The 22299-nt window shown below is 41.6% G+C and overlaps 1 protein-coding gene across 2 annotated transcripts; it reads left to right on the top strand.

Moving 5' to 3' along the window:
• The first annotated feature begins 438 nt into the window (after positions 1–438).
• map3k20a (mitogen-activated protein kinase kinase kinase 20a) lies at positions 439–21531 on the top strand. 2 transcript variants are annotated; one of them, XM_056427252.1, is made up of 20 exons: positions 450–611; positions 2104–2293; positions 3215–3302; positions 6453–6554; positions 7733–7798; positions 7923–7951; positions 8607–8744; positions 10913–10999; positions 11085–11159; positions 11247–11353; positions 13368–13503; positions 16747–16791; positions 16882–16912; positions 17007–17146; positions 17272–17334; positions 17417–17506; positions 19432–19548; positions 19744–19818; positions 19983–20133; positions 20295–21531. In XM_056427252.1, exons 2-20 carry the CDS (start codon positions 2135–2137, stop codon positions 21011–21013), a joined length of 2418 nt encoding a protein of 805 aa, XP_056283227.1. In that variant the 5' UTR covers positions 450–611; positions 2104–2134; the 3' UTR covers positions 21014–21531. The 2 variants fall into 2 exon arrangements, with proteins under 2 accessions (XP_056283237.1, XP_056283227.1); XM_056427262.1 differs by lacking the exons at positions 16747–16791; positions 16882–16912; positions 17007–17146; ... (4 more) ...; positions 19983–20133; positions 20295–21531 and adding an exon at positions 14223–15731 and having other exon boundaries at positions 439–611.
• Positions 21532–22299: the final 768 nt, after the last annotated feature.

The following is a 22299-nucleotide window of genomic DNA, read 5'->3' as shown; positions in this document are numbered from 1 at the left end:
ATACTTATGTAAACTGCAAGCACCTCAAATGTGTACTTGAGTGTAGTACTCAAGTACAAATTGTATCGACCTCTGAAATATGGAGTACCACAAGATTTACTGGCAAACCTAGGAAAGGTAAGAGCTCGTTTGTGCACACAATGCATGCAAATCCATAGTGAGAGGAACATTCAAACAAAATGAAATTGACACAGTGACATTGGACAGAAGATTACAAACTATAGTGCGGTTCCAGTGTTACTAGAACATCTTACATTTTAAGGGACCCATGAACCATTCTAATGGGGACCTCGGCTGGTCCGCGGACCACACATGGAGCACCACGGTCCCGGGACGGTGTGGAAAAAGCCTCAGTCTGTCCCCCTGTGGTCCAGCAGGGGGCGCTGCTGTCATCGGGATTACGAGCGTCAACGAGGGCAGTCCAGTCGCTGTTGGCTGCTGCTGCTGGTAGAAGTTGTGCAACCAGTAAAACCACCGCGGGGTGAGGGGAAACATTAGGAAAACCTCACATGAGATTTCCCGGAACTCTTAACTTTACCGCTTTTCTCACTGAACGTTTGCAACGTGCACGACGAGCAACGCGGGAGACGAAACGTTCCCACTTAATGTCGGTATGTATGTTCCTACCGTCGGAGCGTCACAGTTAGAGACAGCGTTCACATGGTGGCGCACTGGTATCCATGGGAGTCTTATGGGAGGCTGTTTCATAACCTACAGGAGGCTACACATCATATGTCTACAGGTTTACTTTGAGTTTGTAATTATTGAATGTGAGATCTAAAGCAGTGTTTGTCAAGGGATTCCGTACCATCGTAATTAAAACACTTACAGTAATAATACTGATACTCTACGCACGCTATGTTCCACTCCCATGTTGATGCAGTAAAATATGCCCTTGGCTTTTTCAAGTTTGAACTCAGAGAAATATGTGCAGCACATAATGCATTTATTGAGCCATGTAGTCATGCAAACTACCACAATGATCGATACCATGCACTGTAAGATAACTGTTTAGGGTTGTGATATCATTGTTTGGATGTGTCTGTGATTAGAAGTCATCGCTTCAAACTGTTTTGGATGTAAAATCTAAAAGTTGACAGGTCACCCTACTATCCGCCAGCTTTGTGTAATCTATTGTTCATTCATTTTCGATTAGAGTGTGTCAGTGTGACATATGGCTATCAGGCCGCTATTGTTGCAGTGTTTGCTATTAAGTGAGAACAGGCAGGAAGGGGATCAGGAGTGCTACCATATCCCAGTAACCCCGGCTTCTTGAGTGGACGACAATACTGTGGGCTGGCCCACTGAACAGATTGCTGTGAGGCTAAGTATAGCATGCATACAAGTAAATCAGCAGAGAACATTGGCCCCCCCTTTGTGAAAATGGAGGCATTTCCCGCTGGGATGGATAGCAATCCCGATGAATACCCTGGTAACAGCCTTTTTGAAGCCATAATTGCTCAGCTTGAAATGGGAAACCTATGAACAATAACAGAACTATACAATTTCCTGTAATGATGGAATTGTGTCTTTGATAAGGTGCTTTTATGCTTTTACGGTTAAAAGGATGTGATAATCATGTGGACTCCAGTTTTGGGAGCATCACATTTCTAACCCTGACACTTATACTGGATGTACGGCCTGTGAGAAGATGATCTTTTTCTCCATGTTTTTGTCTGGAAACAGTCAGGGACAGTCCATTTTCTCGCTCGCTCTCCTTGTGGCCTTACTTGTACTCGCGCTGGCATCGTGCGGGTATCTGGCTGCATGATCACAGCATAGCGGGCATGCCATCGTCCTTATACAAGCAGAGTCATGAGCTCATTGCTTACTGGTACTGATGATGAGGAGTGTGTGTGCAGCAGAGAAAAGAACGGCCAGTTGATGACGGAGCTAAAACCAGGGCTATCGCACCGTCACGCCATGCGGAATCAGCCACAGGGGCCCCTTTCCAGGTCATGTTGGCATCCCATCTAATCTGCGTACTTCAGAGTGAAGCTATTCTTTGAAGCGTCTTAAGCAGCAGGAATTATTTCTGTTTTTACCGTACAGGACTCTGTTGAGTGAACCGCACTTCCTTCCTTCTCTGTGACCCCTCCACAGAAGCACTCTTGGTGCCGAGTGTCACTATGAGATGTCGTCTCCGAGCGCCTCCTTCGTGCAAATCAAGTTCGACGATGTCCTCTTCTACGAGAACTGCGGCGGCGGCAGCTTCGGGAGTGTGTACCGAGCCAGGTGGATCTCCCAGGATAAAGAGGTGGCGGTGAAGAAACTGCTCAAGATTGAAAACGAGGTAGGAGTCATAATTGCCTGGGCTTTTCATATACTTTTTTTAATTGTCAGTATAATGCTCATTTTAATTGCTACCGCATGTCGAGGGCTGTGGTTACTTCTGTACCCATCACTCATGGTCATTATACACCCCCTCTCTCAGAAATATGCAGGGAAAGAAACAGTATTGCCAAATGAAAGAATGTATTTGGCCCAATTACAGCAGCGACTGTTCCTGAGATCTCTTTGAAAGCTCAGGCTCATTGTCTTACAGACAAAAAAGAACTATCTTTGAAATCTTGTCAGGGAAATTGTCCCGTGATAGGTTGTTGAGAAAGCGATTCATGGTTTCTTTTTTAAAATTGTAAAATATCACAGATATCCATTCAACTTCACTCAAGTGTCGGAAAGATGATTGTTCAGTGAATAGTATAATGTAATCCTTTCACGTTGAACCAATTGTTCATTTAATTATAGTATTTGGCTACAATTAAATACATTTGGTTTTTTTCAAGCTTCTGTTCATTCATGCAATAGTTTCACAGACGTCTTTCTACATTTCCATGTAATTTTTCACAAACATTCATGGTCCCAGGTGGGTGAATGTCGTTGGTGACACCCGGCCTTTTACTACAGCGCCACCAAGAAGTCGACCTCTGTGTGTTTTAGTAAAATGACACAACAACTGTTGAATAGATTGCTTTGTGATTTCTAATTTGGTAAAAATATTCATGTCTCATTCATGAATTGATGTCAACTCTTAGACTTCTTATCCAGCGCCATCACCAGGTCTGCATTTCATTTTGTCCAGTACCATGACATTCCCATCAAGCCTCCTTTGTATGAAGGTTTAGTGACGATTACCAAATGCTCACACACAGTAAAGACGGTAAATATGGTGAACAAAAAGTCCCAGCTATGTTTTCCTATGTTTATTGTTTAGGCGGAAATCCTCAGCATCCTCAGCCACCGTAACATCATCCAGTTTTATGGCGCGATTGTTGAGGCTCCCAACTATGGAATCGTCACAGGTGAGATTTTTTAAAGCCTTCATATCGACCGTGTCACAAAGCAGACAGTAGGTCTCAATGATAATAAGTGTTCAGCAGAGCTGCCCGGCTACATCATAATAGGAAGCGCAGCAGCTGAATCTGTTTGCATCAGCTGCAGTTTGCCCACCGCTGAATGGTGCCAAGGTTTCTATAGAAACATTAGTGAATGCCACCGGGTTCAGGAAGTGCACACATTGATATAGTAGTTAGTCGGGTGCCCCTTTTTGTGTTTAGGTTATAGGCCGAGAAGAACAAACCACAATGCCTCTGCACAAACTTTCACTTGTGAAGTCATTTAAGTTGTATTTTTTTCTAAGCCATGTCTTCTCAGAATCACAAGAAGCTTTCATGGGCAAAAAGGTGTCGACACAATAAGAGTACATGTAAGGTGCAGCGGACATCCACCAAGAGTTTCTAAAACTGAAATGTCTATGATACAATCTGAACTAATGAACTTATTTCAGGAGCTCCTCTCACATTCTATAGGGCACTTATGGTTGAACACTTAATGTTCCATGTGTCTGGACGTATAAGACTCAGCACTCAAATCGTTCAGGCTGAGTCTCTAAGTCTTTTTTCAATTCTTATAATTTCTTGCCATACAGACGGGATGTTTAATTACTCGTCCTGCAAGTTGTATCTCAACTTCTTTCAGACCAACAGACCAGCCTTTGTGTCTCTGACCCAACATCAGGTTTTATTATGTAATTCATATCATACTATTCTGTATAATTTTGCAGCTGCTTTAGCGCAGAGTTCAAATCAGGACGATTTTAAACGACTCTGTAAGTAACTAGTATTCATTTGGTAAAATAAGTTGAATTAAAATAATCAAGATCGCTGAGTTGGTTTTCTGGTTCCCGTCATAAAACGGCACATTTCTCAAGAAGATAAAGCAAGGAGGCGTCAGCTCCCCCTCTCTCTTCGCCTCTGGACTTTGACTCTCGTCTTCGATCCTGAAATGAAGAAGTATCTTCCTTCACCTGTTTCTGAAAGACTACGAATACCATAGATATCTTTGAATCCTGCACGCCAGACCGGTCTCTCTCGGGTTTCTGAACTGTCCACGTTGGCAAAGCCGTGACATCTAATGTGACTCAGCATCTTGCTGAGAGAGATGACGACGAGGAAGAACGGTTCCGAGCCGAACCTCAACGGAGAAGACGGCCGGGTTCCGGAGATATTAGAGAAATCAGGTGGAGAGTGTGAGTCAACAAACTAAAATCATGCCACAATATGCAGCAGCCACTGCATGCAGCTCAACCTCCAATCCGTCCATCAGAGGTTCAACAATACCATTCACAGACAACAACTTTATCTTACATTTTCTTTAATGTTTCAAAATAAGAATATATAAAGGTGCATTTACAATCTTCCCTGGTGTTCCCCAACTCTCAGCTGCTTAACGTTGCATACATTCTTAGAACTAAATACGATGTAAAACTTATTTGTAGTCAATCTGTAAGGATTACAGGTACTTGAACCCAAAAGCACAACTCGGAAACAGGAATGCAAGAAGAGGATCTTTACTTGTCTTTTTAGGCAGGGTCAAAACCGGGTGGTCAGTCCCATAGGGCAACAAATCCAAAAGGGGGCAGGCAAAACTCTCAGGTCGGGACGGCGTGAGAACCTGGGGAAGGGAATGAATGCTGATCTGGTGTGAATGGCCGGGTCTGAAATGACATTAGAGTTAATTACATCAGCAAACAGAATGAAAACAACTAATATGATGGTGAACTCGTGACACAATCGTGCATTCATTGTACTGTTCATCATATTTTTTTATTTATTCCATTAATGTTGTTTATTTTATTGTTTATTAATTTGTTTCTGTTGAGTAGTTAATTCATGCAGTCGAATAAATATTTATTTTAAAGAACTTGATCATTTTATTTGTGTGCATATGAAACAATAGGTCCCTGTACACCTTGAGAAGAACTTCGTTGCAACACTGAGATTAAGATTAAATTGGTTAATATCACATTTTCAAGTTTTTCCAAAATTGGGTGACGTCCAAATTTGAGTGCCCTCATTCTTTTGTACTAATGCATAGATTTATAAGTAATAATTGAGTTAGTTATAATCTTTACATATCTTGATATTAATGAAGATATGTAATCTGCTACCAGCAACAACGCTACAAAGGAATTCTGAAACCTCGCACAATATGAAACCGTAACAATGTTGGTAACTGCTGCCTCGATACAGTTTCCCATCTGACGTTCACAAAGCAGGAGCAGATTGAGATTATTGTGATCAGAAGTCTCTCATGTGAAATCTTTCACTCAGTGTTTGCACTTGAGTTCAATGTTATGCAAACAATGCTTTCTATGTAATATGCGTGTGTGGGAGAACTGTAGAAAAAGAACATTAACAGAAACCAAAGACTGCTGACACCTCAACAGTCTCTCTGGTATTTTGCAGAGGTTTGGTTGTCAAGTAGTTTATTGGTGTCTCTATTTGTCAAAGCATAATCTAATAAACAGCAGATACAGGGACCGTGTATATTGCCATCCTGACCATGTCATGTCCACATTCATCCGCTCCGTGATAAAGCTCCTCTGTCTGTTGACATTCAGCATCAGGCCAGGCAGCGTCCTGTTTCTCCAGCTGATCTGCAACCTGTTTGTCTGCACAAGTGGAACAATAGCTGTCACTCAATGACCTCATTGACCAAATACATGAGGTCAGTTGTGGTTTTGGGATAAAGGTACATTTACCTGTGAGATAGGCTCAAAACGGTGTTTATTGGTCAAATCAAAGTGCTGTTTAAAACAGCCTCAGCTAGCCATATTATTCATGTAGTGTGGATGAACCTATGACAGTAAAGTACACACACGACTCGAGTGAACTCAGGTGAGCTTATTCATAAATCTGCTGTCAGGCGGAAAAAAGCAATGCAGAATTCAGACTCATAAAAAATAATATTTAATTAGACTCCTGCCCTGGCGCCTATGTATGTTTACACTGTGTTGTAACAGGAGTGGGTTATTATGCACAAACAAAGGGTTCCTGCTGTTTTATCCGGTGTGATGGTGCTTGTTAAGACATTAAGACATTTTCGTCATCCAGAAATCAAGTCAGTCACTTCCAATAAAACAAACTCAAAAGGATCACATTTCTCCACAGAGTATGCGAGCGGGGGATCGCTGTACGACTACCTGTCCAGTGCTGAGAGTGAGGAGATGGACATGGGGCAGATCATGACATGGGCTGCAGAGATCGCCAGAGGTAAATGTGACAATTATTTGATCCCCTTGATTATATTAGTCAATAACAAATGTGTTTGGATTAATCAATTCATTGAAAACCTTTATTTTTGCAGGGACAAGTTGTTGAGGGCCAGCACTTGTCCGTTTACAGGGTTTTACAAAATAACAATAGGTTTCACACATGGCTGATGATGCGACAACTAAACACGACTAAAGGTTGATGCAAAATGTTAGAGCTGCAACAATTAATTGATTAATCAATGAATTGATTAATCAATTCAGCGATTAATCGGTTTGTTGTCATTTATTAAATTAATTGCTAGCAGTTTATGATTTACGAATTTTCGGTTTGAATTGCTTTTGAAGAAAAATGTAAAGTTGTATACACTTTATACAAGATTTAGACTATGATTTTTGGATACATTCAAAACTGAGTTGCAGATTATTAATCTCGAGATTAAACCCTGAGGAACACCTGGATTGATTTTAGGAGTTTCAGAGAGTTTTAAACTACAACACCTAGAGAACGGTTTGGCAGGTAATATCATAACTAGACACAAGTAATAACAATATTGATAATAATTAACTTTATATAGCACCTTTCAAAACACTGTTCCTAGGTGCTTTACAATAAAGACAGAAGATGTTCAAAACACAAAGAGAATACAATTTACAGGAAGCCAAATGCTAACAACATAAGAGCTTAGAGTAAAACTAAGAAAAAAGAGAGAAAATAAATTCTAAAAAGTTGTTTTTCTTTTTAAAGTCAGTTTATCACATCATTAAAAAGCAGCACAATGCTGATGTATCTCGTTAATACCTAAATGAAGTCTGAAAAGAAGATTATCAGCAGGATAGAGTCAAGAGAAAACACTTTTTTTATGTCATCCATCCTCATGATTAATGTTCACATTGATAACCAATGTGTGTGTGTTTAAGTGTGTGCTGGCACAGTGGGTGTACTTTTAAATAATCATATAAATAGAAGATATAAGTCAAGGAGTCTTGATTTGCCTCCTTAGTCAATTCCTAATAGTATACATTTATCCTCAAGGCATCGTCGGTCTCCCTCATGCTGCTCTACACGTACAGTATTTAAAACAGGATAAAACCAGCATGATGTTCTCCTGCGATTGATCACAGCCACCAGAGTATATCATGCTTCCAGTGACCGGCCTCTCTTTATTTCCGTTTCAGGAATCCACTATTTACATTCAGAGGCCCCTGTTAAGGTGATCCACAGAGACCTGAAGTCCAGGAATGGTAAATGATTTGATTTCCAGAATACCTCTGTGTCCAAAGCCATATTAATGTGTACACATAAACAAATGCTACATTTTCTTTCAAGTGAATACATCGTTGTATTTACTTTCTCTCTCTCTTGCAGTTGTTGTGTCAGCAGACAAGGTTCTCAAGGTGGGTTTTCATAATGACTCATACTCAATATGCTGCACAATAAGAATGCTCTGATGAGGTGATACTGTCTGGTTCACTGCATCTTTCAACTTTTATCTCAAGATTTAAAAGGAATATCGGCATGAAATACCGGAATGTTATTTACCTACAGTATGTGGACACAAGAGGGCAGTGACTAACTTAGCATTTACAAGAACCAGCATAACTGGTGAGCTTTACTGTAGAAAGGAGATTACATCTCCTGAAAGAGAGGTAGTATATAATGGAAAACTATTCAGTAACTACAAAAAATGTTGAATCCTCTTTTATATTCAATTCAATTCAGTTTATTTGTATAGCCCAATTTCACAAATTACAAATTTGTCTCGGAGTGCTTTACAATCTGTACACATAGACATCCCTGTCCCAAAACCTCACATCGGATCAGGAAAAACTCCCAAATAACCCTTCAGGGGAAAAAAAGGGAAGAAACCTATTTTATATCTGACTGATCATGAGACAAAAGCGTAGTGGGCCACAATGCAGTGATGAAAATAGCCTGTGTGTGATGTGATGGTGTGATTATAGTTCAGTAGATACCCACTTTGTAGCATTTAGTAACAACAGCAGGTTATTGCAGACACTGATAATCTTAGTTGTGTTTCTGTCACTTCAGATCTGTGATTTTGGGGCATCCAAGTTCCTGACCCACACAACACACATGTCCTTGGTGGGCACGTTTCCCTGGATGGCTCCGGAGGTGATCCAGAGCCTGCCTGTGTCTGAGACGTGTGACACGTACTCCTACGGTGTGGTGAGTGACTCACATTATGTAAGCATTCAATTACGACATACCACTTCCTCATTACATTGCACCTTAAACTTTGACCTTTTACTCATATATCTGCTGCACGGAGACTTGTGGGTCAGAAAAGCATGTTGCAGTATGCAACCAGATAAAGTGCAATATCCTGGTATTTTTGGCATACAGCATTTTACATACTTTGTATTGAGGACATACTAAATGGTTTACACAGTTGCCCATCTTCTGTCCCCAAATGGTTCTCCCTTGGTTTCAGCTACTAAATTAGAGCAGCAGAGGTCTGCTGAGTCTTTTCATAATCTACTATCCGACCATCTGTCGAGCGGTTTTGATGAGTATTCTGGCACCTTTAGTCTTTTGACTCAGGACTTCACTTTTTTAAACCATAATTTGAGGTCAGTTCTCCTACGTATGGTATCATCAAATCCAATTAAATGTATTCATTATGGCACATCAAAGATCAAACAACAAATGATTGACAAGAATAAGAATAAGAAGGAGAAGCAGAAGCAGAATTATAATTCAATTCAATTGAGTTCATTTTATATAGCCCAACATCACAAATTACAAATTTGGCTCAAAGGGCTTTACAATCTGTACACATAGACATCCCTGTCCCAGGACCTCACATCGGATCAAGAAAAACGCCCAAGAAATAGAAAAAAACCTTTCACAGAGAAAAAAGGGAAGACACCTTCAGGAGAGCAACAGAGGAGGATCCCGCTCCAAGATGGACAGAACAACAGATGTCATGTGACCAGAAGGAATCATTATAGAGTTACAACACATTCAATGAGTATAACAGAGTGTATGAATAGTTGGTAGTAGGCATGGACCACGACCCAGACCTCCACGATCCATCAGGCAGATGGAGGTAGAGAGGAGGAGTGGGCGGAGCATCAGCAGGGCCATGGCATCAGACCCAGCCAGGTCCAATGGACCCTATGAGACGTGAAGTCACAAGGACTCCGGGAAGGAAGCAGAGTTAATAATGTGCAATAGAGAGATGATCTGAGAATCAGAATTAGAAGCAGAATTAGAATCCCAGTGAATCATAGAACAGTGAGACTCACAGCCTGATCCAAAATTAAAGGAAATCTTAAATGAAATATTGGACAATAATGCTTAAATAAATAAACCTATGTAAAAACGAATCAGAGATGTTCAATATATTTAGAAGAAATTGCACTAAAGTAACTCAAAGCTTTAAAACAACAAAAAACAGTCCCACATGTGATTTTATTTCTGCAGTTATTTCTGTGCTTAAGTGGAGCATAGAAGTTATTTTGACCTTTTCAGAAGAAGTAAAGCCTCTTAGAAATCATACTTGACTTTCTTCTTCCTGAAAGTCTTGTGCATTTGCTGCCGAACGACTTTTGGAAGTAGTTTCAAAATGTTCCTAGAATGCAAAAGTAAAACTCAGATACACAATCTCAAAAAATATTTTTCCTTAGATATACACGAGGCATGATTTTATGAGCTAAACAGTCAATGTTTATGATTGCAATGAGTGCTTTCTGTGTCAGAGGTAAAGCAAAAATAATTGCAGATTTACAGTAAGTATGCAGTCTTCCCGCACTGGCACACTTTTGACGAGCTGAATTCTATAGCAATATGCATACATGTAATGAGAGGCAGCTGGCAAGTGCAGAAATGTGGGGTACAGTAGAGCCCTTGGGTGTTTGAAAAAAGCGTCTCTCCATCTTTTCATGATCTCCTTCTTTAAAGATGTCAACTCAGGTTGAATACCTGACACTGCTGAATGCCACCTGAGAAGCACGGAGATTGAGGGAGGGCTGTTTTGGCACTTCAGAAGTCATGGCAGTCTTCAATCGTTGTTAGAAATCTAAGAATAATTAGTTTGTCTATTTTGTATGTTGCATTTGGTCTCCAAGCAAGACAGAAAAGTATTTAAATGTTTATTTGCATACAAATACACAACAGGAATAGATAAAAAACTACTAATTTGCTTTACAATATTTATTATTGAAGCAAAAGTTATGTATTTATACCTTTTTTCTGTGAAACCCGGTGGGGCAAAACAGAAGATTCATACAGTAGATGTGTGTATATTCACAGAGCATACACAGACATGCGTACATATGACAGCTTTATAACTTTGTTTGTTGACTGACCTTGGATCTTGACTTCTCTGACAGGTGCTTTGGGAAATGCTCACTCGTGAGATACCCTTCAAAGGCCTGGAAGGTTTACAAGTGGCCTGGCTCGTGGTGGAGAAAAATGAGGTACTCTGGTGTGCGATTATGTGTATGTACCGTTTCACATAAGCAGCCCTTCAGCTCCTCCTCCATCTGACTGTGTGTGTTTCAGAGGTTAACCATCCCGAGTGGCTGTCCGGACAGCTTCGCTGAACTCATGAGGAACTGCTGGATAGCAGAACCTAAAGTGAATGATCCGCTAAGCTACAATAGCATGCAAATGGACAACATGTGTATGCTCTCATTTGAATCTAAATGTTGTATGTTGATTCAGGAAAGGCCAATGTTCAAGCAGATCCTCTCTACTTTGGAGTCCATGTCTAATGACAGCCAACTTCCTCAACAGTGCAACTCTTTCCTTCACAACAAGGCTGAATGGAGGTAATGTGATCAGCCATTCTCCAGGCCCAGTAAATGTATTTATAACTGTCTTTTTCACAAATATACTGCCTCAGCCTAAGGAAATGTGCAACTGTTTTCAAAGAGTGATGTGGAAATGTAGCCGATGGGGGCCGTGAAATACAAAAAAGGACTTGAGAGCGTGCATATAGATCTTTAATAATTACACTGATAGCTACATAAAGGCATGAAAACCTCCACAGAATCATCCATCTGGATATACTTCCTCTCTTTACCCATAAGGCCCTAAAAATAATCACCATCTTTTTCAAGTAGAAGTGTTTAATTGGGTTGTATGAGCAGCTGGAGGTTTGGTGATGTTCAGCACAGCCTGAGTCTCAGCTGTTACTTTATTCTCTGTCTGCCTCTCTGCGGGGCTTGTCTGTGCTCGGAGGTTTTTCCTCAGAAGTTGTGCTGGTGGCATCATGTCCAGGCAGCCATCTGCAGGTGCAGCAGGTTGGAGTGAAACGGGCTGCGGAAAAAACAGAAACATGAGAATGTGTGACACAGAAAGAAGCATATTGTAGCTCAAGATGTTTGATAAGATGAGCCTTACCAAATAAGGCAGCGAGATGTTATGTTGACCATATTTATTTTATGTACGGTATAACTAAGAGTCTACTGCCTGATGGCAGCACTGGGAGGCTGCTCGTACGCACACAGCGGTGCTTTGAGCGAAATAATATCAGCATGCTAATATGTTCATGATAATAAAACATGCTGGTGTTCAGCAGCTACAATGTCCACCATCCAAGTTCAGCATGTAACGATGCTTTAGCTGCTCCTATAGCCAATTAAACACCTTCCGATTAAAGGGGAGAGTCCCTACTTCAACCTGCCACTCATTGTTTCATGTCAGAGCCACTTCACTACCTGGTATTATATTATATTATACAAACATCAAATGTCAAACACAGAGAGTTTAATGATCTAAAGCAGCTGATTTAATTCAACAATTGCTGTTTTATGACATCTCAAATTAGAACTTGAATTTTGTGATCTAATTATTTGCCTGAAGAACTACTAAATGTCCCACGAGTTGAATATCTAAGAACAGCGTACAGGACGATGTGAAAAGCCAAACAGTTAGTCAGGAAAGCGTTAGGCAAGAGAACAAATCATTTGGGAAGTTGAGCAAGAGCGGAAACTGTTTGAAGTGGGAAGCGTCGGGGTGGAGGAACCGGAGGACTGGGAGGAGTGAGGATGGGCTTTCCTGCTCCATGTGTTTATGAACAGAGAGCGAGTGTGAGAACCACGTTTTTGTTGGGCTGAAGCTCAGCATGGATTTCCACGACACACTGTGCAGCCTCACCTGCTGGGCAAAACAAACTTCCCCCACCTGAGACATTGTCCCGTCTCGAGCATCCGAAGCTTGAGACACAGACTAATCCCCTTCTGACTGCAGGGCATCACTGTTTTTTTTTACAGGTTTACTTTATTCTGTTTTAGTATGTGCCACTGACTAGTGCCATGGTACTCTAACTGGTGTCCATTGTAACTGGTGTTCATTCACTATTCTTCATAATGGGCTGTGTAAAGGATAAAGCTGGTGATATTTTATATTTTCTTATTTTCTTCTTCTTATATTTAATAAAATAATGCAGCAATCAAAACATTGAGCCTTACAAATATAATATGTCAATTAACTTCAAGGCTAATTAAGTATAAATAAGAAGGGAAACCTGAATTGTTCAGGGTGGAGACTATTCAATGGGCCACAGCATGGCACTGGATTACACATTCCTTCATTTCAATGAATAATAAACACTGTAGTTTACCAATGAGCCAATCCCACATGTAACACACCTTGCTGAAAAAAGTGTCTCTAAAGACTCACTTGTTTATTAATCCACAGCTAAAAATAGTCTATGACAAAGTCACTATTTAGTCCTGACAAAAAGAAACATATGAAATCATGACCGCCTTTAACACCATTATTGTTTTTGTGGAGATATTTGGTGACTTGTTGACATTGTCCTGTTACTGAATACTGCAGGTGTGAGATTGAAGCTACGCTTGAGAGACTTAAGAAGCTGGAGAGAGACCTGAGTACCAAAGAGCAGGAGCTGAAGGAGCGAGAGCGTCGTCTAAAGATGTGGGAGCACAAACTCATCGAACAGTCCAACAGCCCGGTGAGTTCCCCATTAAGTCCTCTCCACCGTGGTCCACCGGCACCCGCAGGACGGCCGCCACCGGCTGTCAAGTGGTCACAGCAGCAGCACTTCACGTTGACACTGCTGTTCACGGGCTAGCTTCCTCACTCACATTGAGAGAGGAGCAGAATCACTCAGAGGGGGGGGATAACAAAGTGTGGAATGAGTTACGTCATGGGAAGTGTGTATTATTGGCAGTACTTCATGATGCACAGAGTGAATGCTGCATTTCTTACCATAATTCCTCTTGAATTGTGAGCGTTGCAGGGCTGCAGAGCGCGGCGGTGCTGTTTTGCTGTTTTGCTGTTTGTTTCCTTGCATTGTAGTACTTGCATGCAAAAGACACAATCGATGGTGTGGCGTTTTTGTGCTTCTGCGGATGCTTCCTGAACACCGTGTGTGACAGAATGCCACAGTAGTGCCCTGGACTGATAACTCAAAACACTTTCGGATCAAGTACCCTGACATCTCTTCCTGTGTTTTTCGGTCTTTTCCTATCCGCGCCTTTTTCTTTTGTTCTGCTAACTTTCTTTTACCATCTAGTTTTCTTCTTGGGTCGGGGTTACGATTGTCCACTTTTCTTATTTACACTTGTGTTGTGTTTTGAAGCTGATCACTTACTTCCTTTTCTTTTCTATGCTCTCTTCTTTTCTTCCACCCCCGTGTCCCTCCTTCCTCTACCCGTGTCTGCCTCTCAGCTCCTCTTTCCTGTGGCTAAAAAGATAAGCGCTCAGTCCTTCTACCGGTCTAAGACGGAGGAATCAAACAGTTCACAGATGTCGTGTCAGATCACAACCTCCGGTAGCGAGGAGGTGAATCTGCAGTCCATGATGAAGGGCTTTGAGGACATGTTTTCCTTGGACTTTGGCCGGCCTACCCTGCACTCGGGAATGCAAGTCCACATGCAGGCCAGGCAGGACTCCTCCGTGTCGAGCTGTGTCAGAGAAGGACACAAAATCAACATGACTCCGGGAATGGGACGCTTCACTTGGTCTGAGGACAGTGAATAAAGATCTCCGACGCTCTGCGTTGCCACGGCTGCATTTAGCAAATACTGTGATCTCACTTGATGTGTTATTGGTTTTGTGGAAGCAATATTTCATAGTGATTTACGAATGAAGTCGTGATTCATTTCAATAATCACGAGAAACACCAGCAAACGTATATATATTGGCTTTATATTCCTTCTGCTTTGTTCAAGTCGTATTCAGAAATTGCTCAATGACACACAGAAAGATATTGCAGAATAGATTTGGAGCCCTCCTTCCTATGTATATTATGGATGTAATTTAGCGTATGTCTAATGCACTGGATGTATAGTGCCATGCTGTGAAGAAAGAGCCACATGAGCCAGTTGCTGAGAGCGGGCCAGGCTTTTATGATGAAGTGACATTTTGCTGACATTAAGATTGGCCAATTTGTTCTGGATGTGTTGGAGTGCAGTTGTTGAGATGCAGTCTCTTACCACGATGAGAAAGTACATGTTTTTTTCTCCGACTGACCCAGGTTCAAAACAGCAGGAGAAGGATGTGGCTGTATGTGTCAACTTCAGCACTCATTTCACATTTTACTTTTCAAGAAAGGCTTCTTGTTTCGGCCTTACAAAATCGACAAAAATTAAGAAATAAATAACTATAAATAACAGCGCTCAAAGGCCGAAAAGTATAATAGAATAATTTCCATCTGTAGAAACATTTTACATACAGCATACGGTCAAACTGAATATTTTCCTCAATACCTGCACTTTACAGTAGAGGAAACCGTATTAGCATTAGTGTTCAAGTAGGTATTAGGCTTCATCTGGGGGAAGGACATGCTTCCTCGAGCAGAGCACATTAAATTGTCCCATTCACTTGTTATCATCAGTCAGTCTCATGAGGATGTAATCCTCTGCATTGCTGTGTTGTTGCTTGTTAGCATCCTGCCATGATCTAATATTCAAACATCCTCTTGTGCCTTCAGGCCCGACACACACACACACACACACACACACACACACACACACACACGACTAGACATAACAATTATCACAGACTCTTACCAACATGTACATTTCCCTGTGTGAAATGCAGACACTTTAGAAACATTCAATCTCCACACTTGTTGGTAATCTCCTCGAACTTCCACTAAAATTATATCGCAGCAGCTTCTTGATGTGACTTATTTTTCTGCATCTTTTCAAAATAAATCAGTTTCTTCCAACTCTCTGCTGATCTGTTCCATGAGAATTATGCTGTATTACTGCTATTATTACCAAACCCTTTATGATAGAAGACAGAACAGAGTGTGACTGATTTTTAATAAGATTGTAAAATATATTGCTCCACTGGGCATTCATGTTCAGCTGATTCTTGTGATATTAACTTCATGCCAGTTTGTAACTCCCAGTGTTCATGGTCTGGTTACTCATCATTCACTTAGTCCACATGGGGGCAGAATTGTGTGAACTAAACTCAAATCTCTCCCCCCTCCCTGCCAGCAGATTCCACACACACACACATAAAGACAAAAACTATGCTCCTCATTTTTTATTTTGAGATGCTTAGAAAAAGAATCACGGCAGCAGCACATTTGTGAAACACAATGCGCTGCTTGAAGAGTGACGTTAAGTCACTCCAATGAGACTTTGGCAGCGCAGAGTGTTTCTCAATCTGTTTACTTCCGAACCACGGCACTGGAGGAGGCGGAAAACGCTGCAGTGCTGAGTGGCTTTATGAGGCGGCGGGCTGCACTGAAATGTATGGCAGCGACTGTCAATGGAGACCGGCATTCAGCTCGTAATCTGAGCTGTTATCAGATGTCGTGGGAAGAAGACAGTGAATGGGGGATTACTCATTAATTTAGTCATCTTTCCTCCAATTTCCCATTGCATTATTTCTGTCATTACACACCATCTCATGATCACAATGAGGAAATCTTTATTTTGGCTGGCAGGTTTCTGCCTGATTACATTTAATGAGCAATAAATGATTTATCATTCAAACAGATCACGTTAGATCAGTCAGATGGACATTTCGGTTTGATATAGACCATTAGAGGCAAGTCGTCTTCATCCCACATCACAATAACCGGAAAAGTAATGGCATCACAGATATGGAAAACATGTCTATTTTCCATTTTAATAACATTGTTTAAGTCTGGTCATGAATACACATGTTTTACTGTCTGTATCCATCCATATTCTATTGCTGTTACTTCTGTTTGTCTTTTGTTTTGATGTAGTTGCTGCCCCACTTTGACATCTATACATGGACAGAAGAGCATGTGGTCAGTATTTACCTCATAACATACATATTATTTTACATTTACACACACCATTGCTATTTAAAATATTGTATTACCATTTTATTGTTTCAGCATTTCTGGATGCAGCAAATATTTGGCGCAGGTTTGTACTTTATCTTTAGTCAAACGTTGGTATCTTTAGACTCTTTATTGGTAATCTGTTGTTTAAAATCTGGGCGTGTTCTTTTCTATCTCAGAGGAGGGTACACATGGCATGCAGTTGTACGCTGACCTGTTTAAAGAAAACCACATCACTGGAAAGAGGTTGCTGTTGCTCACAGAAAACGACATGAGGGACATGGGGGTCAAGTCCAAAGGTCACGTCATGCACCTTAAGGCAAGGCACAGTTCACCATTAACCACATCGGTCTTATTTCTTTTAATCCATTCTTAATTTACAAGATAAGATTTAAGATCATTTATATTGGAATTAAAGTGAATCTCACATTTTCTCTTTGGCAGGGTGAAATTGAAAAGCTAACAAATGATTACCTCAGTCTGGTCCACTTCCCACCTCTGCTGAAGGTATAAACGTCTCTTATTTTTCTTTAGGAAGCGTTCTTTTTTTGTGGATGGCTTTGTGCATATTTAATGCATTTTTTCCCAGGATGAGCTGGGAAAGGAGGTTGAGATGAGTAAAACTGTAAATCTGGAGCTGGTGTTTGGGTACCACTGGAAACCAGGAACTGGTAAATCTGTAAGTTTATAGTGAAGCACACACACACACACTGACTTATTCTGCAGCTGTGAGCATTAGATGTAGTTTATCGTTCACTGGGCGTCTAAAAAAAAAGAAGTAGAACAACCACAAATAAATGTTGTAACAACTTTGACTATTCATTTCAACATCATTAATAGGTTTTGTGATATTGTTCCTTTGTAAATAGATGTACAGAATAATGTCTTCAGCCTCCTTGTACTGAAGCTGTTTGTTCTGAGGATTCATGATGATGGCTGTTCTCCTGACCATTGAAAGCATCACTAGACATGCATAAAACCAGATGAATAAACATTTCATTCTCAGCCGTGTACCACATCCACCTCGACTAGCTCACAACCCTTTGTTAGGGTCTCAAACTGTGGAGAAAGGATGGCTCTTCACTTGCTGTTTGAATTTAATCAAAAATAGCCCATTTACCAGAAGTCATTTTCTTTTTAAAAGGCAAACGTTATTTAATCTTTCAGCTGTTCATTGTCCCATCATAAATAGTCCTCTTTCAGTGTGTTCGGCAGGGCTGAAACGAGCCTGCTAATTGCCTCCCATTTCTTCTGACATGTGGTGGTTTAGTGGGTAGAAAACACAGCGGGGAGAAGGAAACAGGAGGCTGAGAAAATGAGAGCTAATTATTTTCCCCTGCCTGGTGTCAGGTTCCGTGTCAGCCTTGTTTTTACAAACTGGAAGGATTTTTGCACGAAATAAAACAAACTCGCACTGCATTTTTTTTCTTCTTCGCCCTCTTTGCTGGCGATGTCATGGAAGCAGCTGCACTTCTCAAAGACAAAATGAGGGCCTGCGATTGTGCGGCCACCATCTGACAGCCACTGAGGGTCCCCTACTAATGAGGATATCACCGTGCAGCCAAGTGAAAGGTGCTGAATTATGTATGAGTTGTCATTAGACGCACTCGGGTCCTAGGCATCATTACCAGACATTGTTTCTGCTGTCGTGATTAAACTCGTATGGACCTGGAAGCCCCGGTGCGACCGTCCAGTGCCGACAACAGGCCAGCACGGGGCCACGGGTGTGTTTCTGAGCCAGAGCCTTGCTGAAGCTTCCCCTTTGAGCCGTTCCCAGCCCCTGGGGACGATGCAGGAGAGGGCGAAGGCTCCTCAGACGAGTGTGTTAGCGCCACTCCTCTGATGTCTTTCTCTGTGATCACTGCACAATGGATTGGCCTGTGCCATGAACCCTGTGTGGTTAAGCGGTGACCTGTGGCTTCGTGGCCGGCTTTAGGGGATTGGCAGAATCATTACTGCTTCGTCAGCATTCAGAATGCAGGAGAAGAGGTCTGGGGATTTCTTCAGATTCGAGCCTCCTAGTGAGGATTTGATGTGTGTCGCATGCAGCAAAAACCGTCACCCTTATCACTTAAAATCGACCTAATTCCTGCTCCAAGGAATTAATCCTGGATCCCGTCAAGAATAATAACATATAGTGTTTGACAGGGAATTTACAATGTCTACATACAAATATTTGCTACTGTCTCTTATAGAATTTTAAGAAATTTTCACTACACTATTCAGGCATTAGTACTAATTTTGACTAAGATCATTCTCTAAATAAGGTGTTTAAAAATCATACATTACATAATTTGTGGATATATATAATATAAATGTCTGTCCTTCCTCCACAATAAGTGGCTCTTTGCCCACTACCATCAAACTACCTCTAGGTTGTACTGTTGGTTTGTATACAAGAGTTTACCAAGTTATCCATAGAGAATACTGCAATTAGAAACTTTTCCATACAATCAGGTGTTGTTTCTGAGTGCACCGGACCAGACGCACTTTAGCTCACCATTATTATTTGTTATCAGATTGTATTGTACTAGTACAGTCACTAGATACAAGACTAGATATGTCACACACAAAAATATTGAACCCATATATTTTTCTTTCAAGGACTGCAAATGGAAGATGTACATGGAACTGGATGGAGATGACATCGCGTTAACCTACATCAAAGATGTCATCTTTAATGTCAACCGACAAGATGTGGAAATCCTGCGGATGACGAAGGTGTCGTCAGAAACACGTTTGCTGAACAAGTTACAAATGATATGACCACTCGTGTATTAATGAAAGCTAAATGCTTTCGTTGTTTCTGACTTAATACATGCATTTATTTATTTCATCTGCATTATACCTCGAGGATTGTTGTATTGTCAGATAGACAGTCAGATTTTTTCAATAACTGAAATCATTGCAATGCAGCCACCTTTTGTGATGGACAAATGGATCGTTGGAATACAGCAGAACCATAAAGTCGACTACACAGTCAATTATGAGGTGAGATGCACCTCACCAAATAAAGCAAATACACTATGTCAGCCATTTGAAATATGAATTTGAAAATGCATCAAATGCAATCACAGAACCCAAACCATTAAGGATACATATTTTGACACTAAATATCATTCGACATGATATACTTTATCCTGCTATCTATTCAGAATGATGTCAAGTCACCAAAGTCTACCAGACACAGCTGTCAAGTGACGTGGAGTCACATTGGGAGACAAGACGAGATCAAGACTGTGGAGCTGGTCATCGAAGCAACACCAGCTAACATCAACTTGAGCCCCATAGACAAGTCTTACTCTGGTAATTGTTTTATGTATTAAAAGCTACAGTTTTCACTGCTGGACGAATACAGATTTTGGAATTTCCTAATTTGAAGATATCACAAATATATATATATATATACAACAGTGTTAAACACAGACTGTCCCCCTAATGTAATCAATGCATGTGTTCCCTTTTAGATATGGATACCACATGGATGTACAATGTAAGGAAGAGGCAGTTAAACACCGAGAAGTCCCTGCAGACGAGTGCTGCTGTGACTGCCCGCACTCTGCCACAGTTCCTGTCTGCACATGAAAGCCAGGGGTTTTCTTATGCTGCAGCTGTGCGTCGCTCTCCAAACCGCGCCCATGCATCTAGATGGATTGACTCTCGCAGCTCCTCGCCCACTACCAGCCTGTCGGCCAAACTCTCCTCTCTCCATCTGGGGTCAAAGGGCAGCAGCCCTTCCAGCACCACGTCAGAGAGCGCCTCAGAGAGGGAACGAGAGCGCCCACTCAGTGCTGGAGCAGTGCATGACCACCGCAGGAACCTCTACTTTGGCAACACATTGGCTGTGCAAGGGGATCAGGGTCAAGGGTATGAATGGGCCAATGCTAGAGGTAACTATGTTCATAATAAAACCATCAAAACCTCACGGCAGCCAGGGAGGCCACGGTCCAACAGTTACAGCGTCGCACCACAGAAAGGCCCCTCCATACCAGGTATATTGTCTGTGACAGAAAACCCGAGTGAGGAAAGACAGGGGCCCAAAACCAGCGATGGAGGGTGGATCAAAGTGGAGCGACAGAAAAGATTACCACGTCAGGACAATAAACAAGTCAGAGGTCGACAGAGGAGAGGGGGCAGGGGAGGGCGTGGTGCTGGTGCTGGTGCTGGTGCTGGAGGAAGAACTTAATGTGAGCCACACAGGGCAGCTGTGGCTACTGATGTAGCTTACCACCACCGGTATGACTGTGTGTGTGTATGACTACTGGACTCTGGACTCTGTAAAGCGACTTCAGGTGACTTGAGAAGCGCGATATAAAATAAATGATTATTATTATATTATTACATGAAGGGATAGCTCTGAAAAGGTTTTTTATGAATTATGTCTGCTTACATGCTGAAAATGAACTGCTTATTGTATAAGAATCACACTGACGCCTATGATCGGATGTATATATGTATGAATATATGCTTTTATTGTAAAAAAAACTCTCCTGTCATGTTATTATAAATGCTGTTTTATTATTTTAGAAATAAACAATTCTTCATTTCCTTCCTTTCATTAAAAAGTAGATGGCAATTGACCAGTAGCATAGATGTTTGACTTTTTTTAAATTCTTATTTATCAGCCTGGTTTCTCGCAAGTAATTAAATACACTGTTATGACACCTTTACCCAAGATAAAGTGTTCATTTGTACAAATCCATACTTTCTGAGTTGTCTCTTTCTTGTTTTTATTTGGTGCAGAAATATAACATTGTTTTCTGATTCCATTGTTTCACAATAATTGATACCCGATGGCAGTGTTGCCAGGTCCGCGGTTTTCCCGCAGAATTGGGCTACTTTTGAAGTGTTGCCGCGGGTTGAATTTTTTGTCCGCTGTCTCGGGTAGACCTATTTTGCATGCAAATTACATGAATATCTTTAAATAAAAATCCATATTTTAAATGAAATAATTTATTTATACCCAAATCCTACCAAACTGACCAGATCAGCACGTACACGCCGACACATCCGCGCAGTCATGGACGGATTAAGAAACCACGGGCCCCTGGGCCTGGACGTGTCAAGGCCCCCCCCCCCCCCCCCCCGCTAACAAAACAGTCCGTATGGAACAACGATACCGGAGCTGAGCAGACAACATAACGCGAATTATATGACCATGACATGAATGACTTAAGCCTAGCATATACCGGCTACGGCGCATCGTGTCATATCATCATATTCATATCAATACAATGTTAATAACAGCGACGTCACGTGAGGAGGCTCAGGCCCAGGGGCCCCCTGAGCTCACAGGCCCCTGAGCTCACGGGCCCCTGAGCTCATGGGCCCCCTGAGCTCACGGGCCCCTGGGCTCATGGGCCCCCTGAGCTCACGGGCCCCCTGAACTCACGGGCCCCCTGAACTCACGGGCCCCTGAGCTCATGGGCCCCCTGAGCTCACGGGCCCCTGGTGCCGGTAGGCTCGTTCGGT

Source organism: Pseudoliparis swirei, chromosome 2, assembly GCF_029220125.1.
Source record: "Pseudoliparis swirei isolate HS2019 ecotype Mariana Trench chromosome 2, NWPU_hadal_v1, whole genome shotgun sequence".
In the NCBI taxonomy this organism is placed as follows: domain Eukaryota; kingdom Metazoa; phylum Chordata; class Actinopteri; order Perciformes; family Liparidae; genus Pseudoliparis; species Pseudoliparis swirei.
Note: the sequence above shows the minus strand (reverse complement) of the source record. Positions and strands in the feature narration are given on the sequence as shown.

What these genes read in the sequence shown, in the direction of transcription:
- map3k20a (XM_056427252.1), top strand. Translation starts at nt 2,135, where the DNA reads ATGTCGTCTCCGAGCGCCTCCTTCGTGCAAATCAAGTTCGACGATGTC. An exon ending in CACAACAAGGCTGAATGGAG is followed by an intron (nt 11,354 to 13,367) that starts GTAATGTGATCA and finishes TGAATACTGCAG; the next exon opens with GTGTGAGATTGAAGCTACGC. An exon ending in ACTTCCCACCTCTGCTGAAG is followed by an intron (nt 17,335 to 17,416) that starts GTATAAACGTCT and finishes ATTTTTTCCCAG; the next exon opens with GATGAGCTGGGAAAGGAGGT.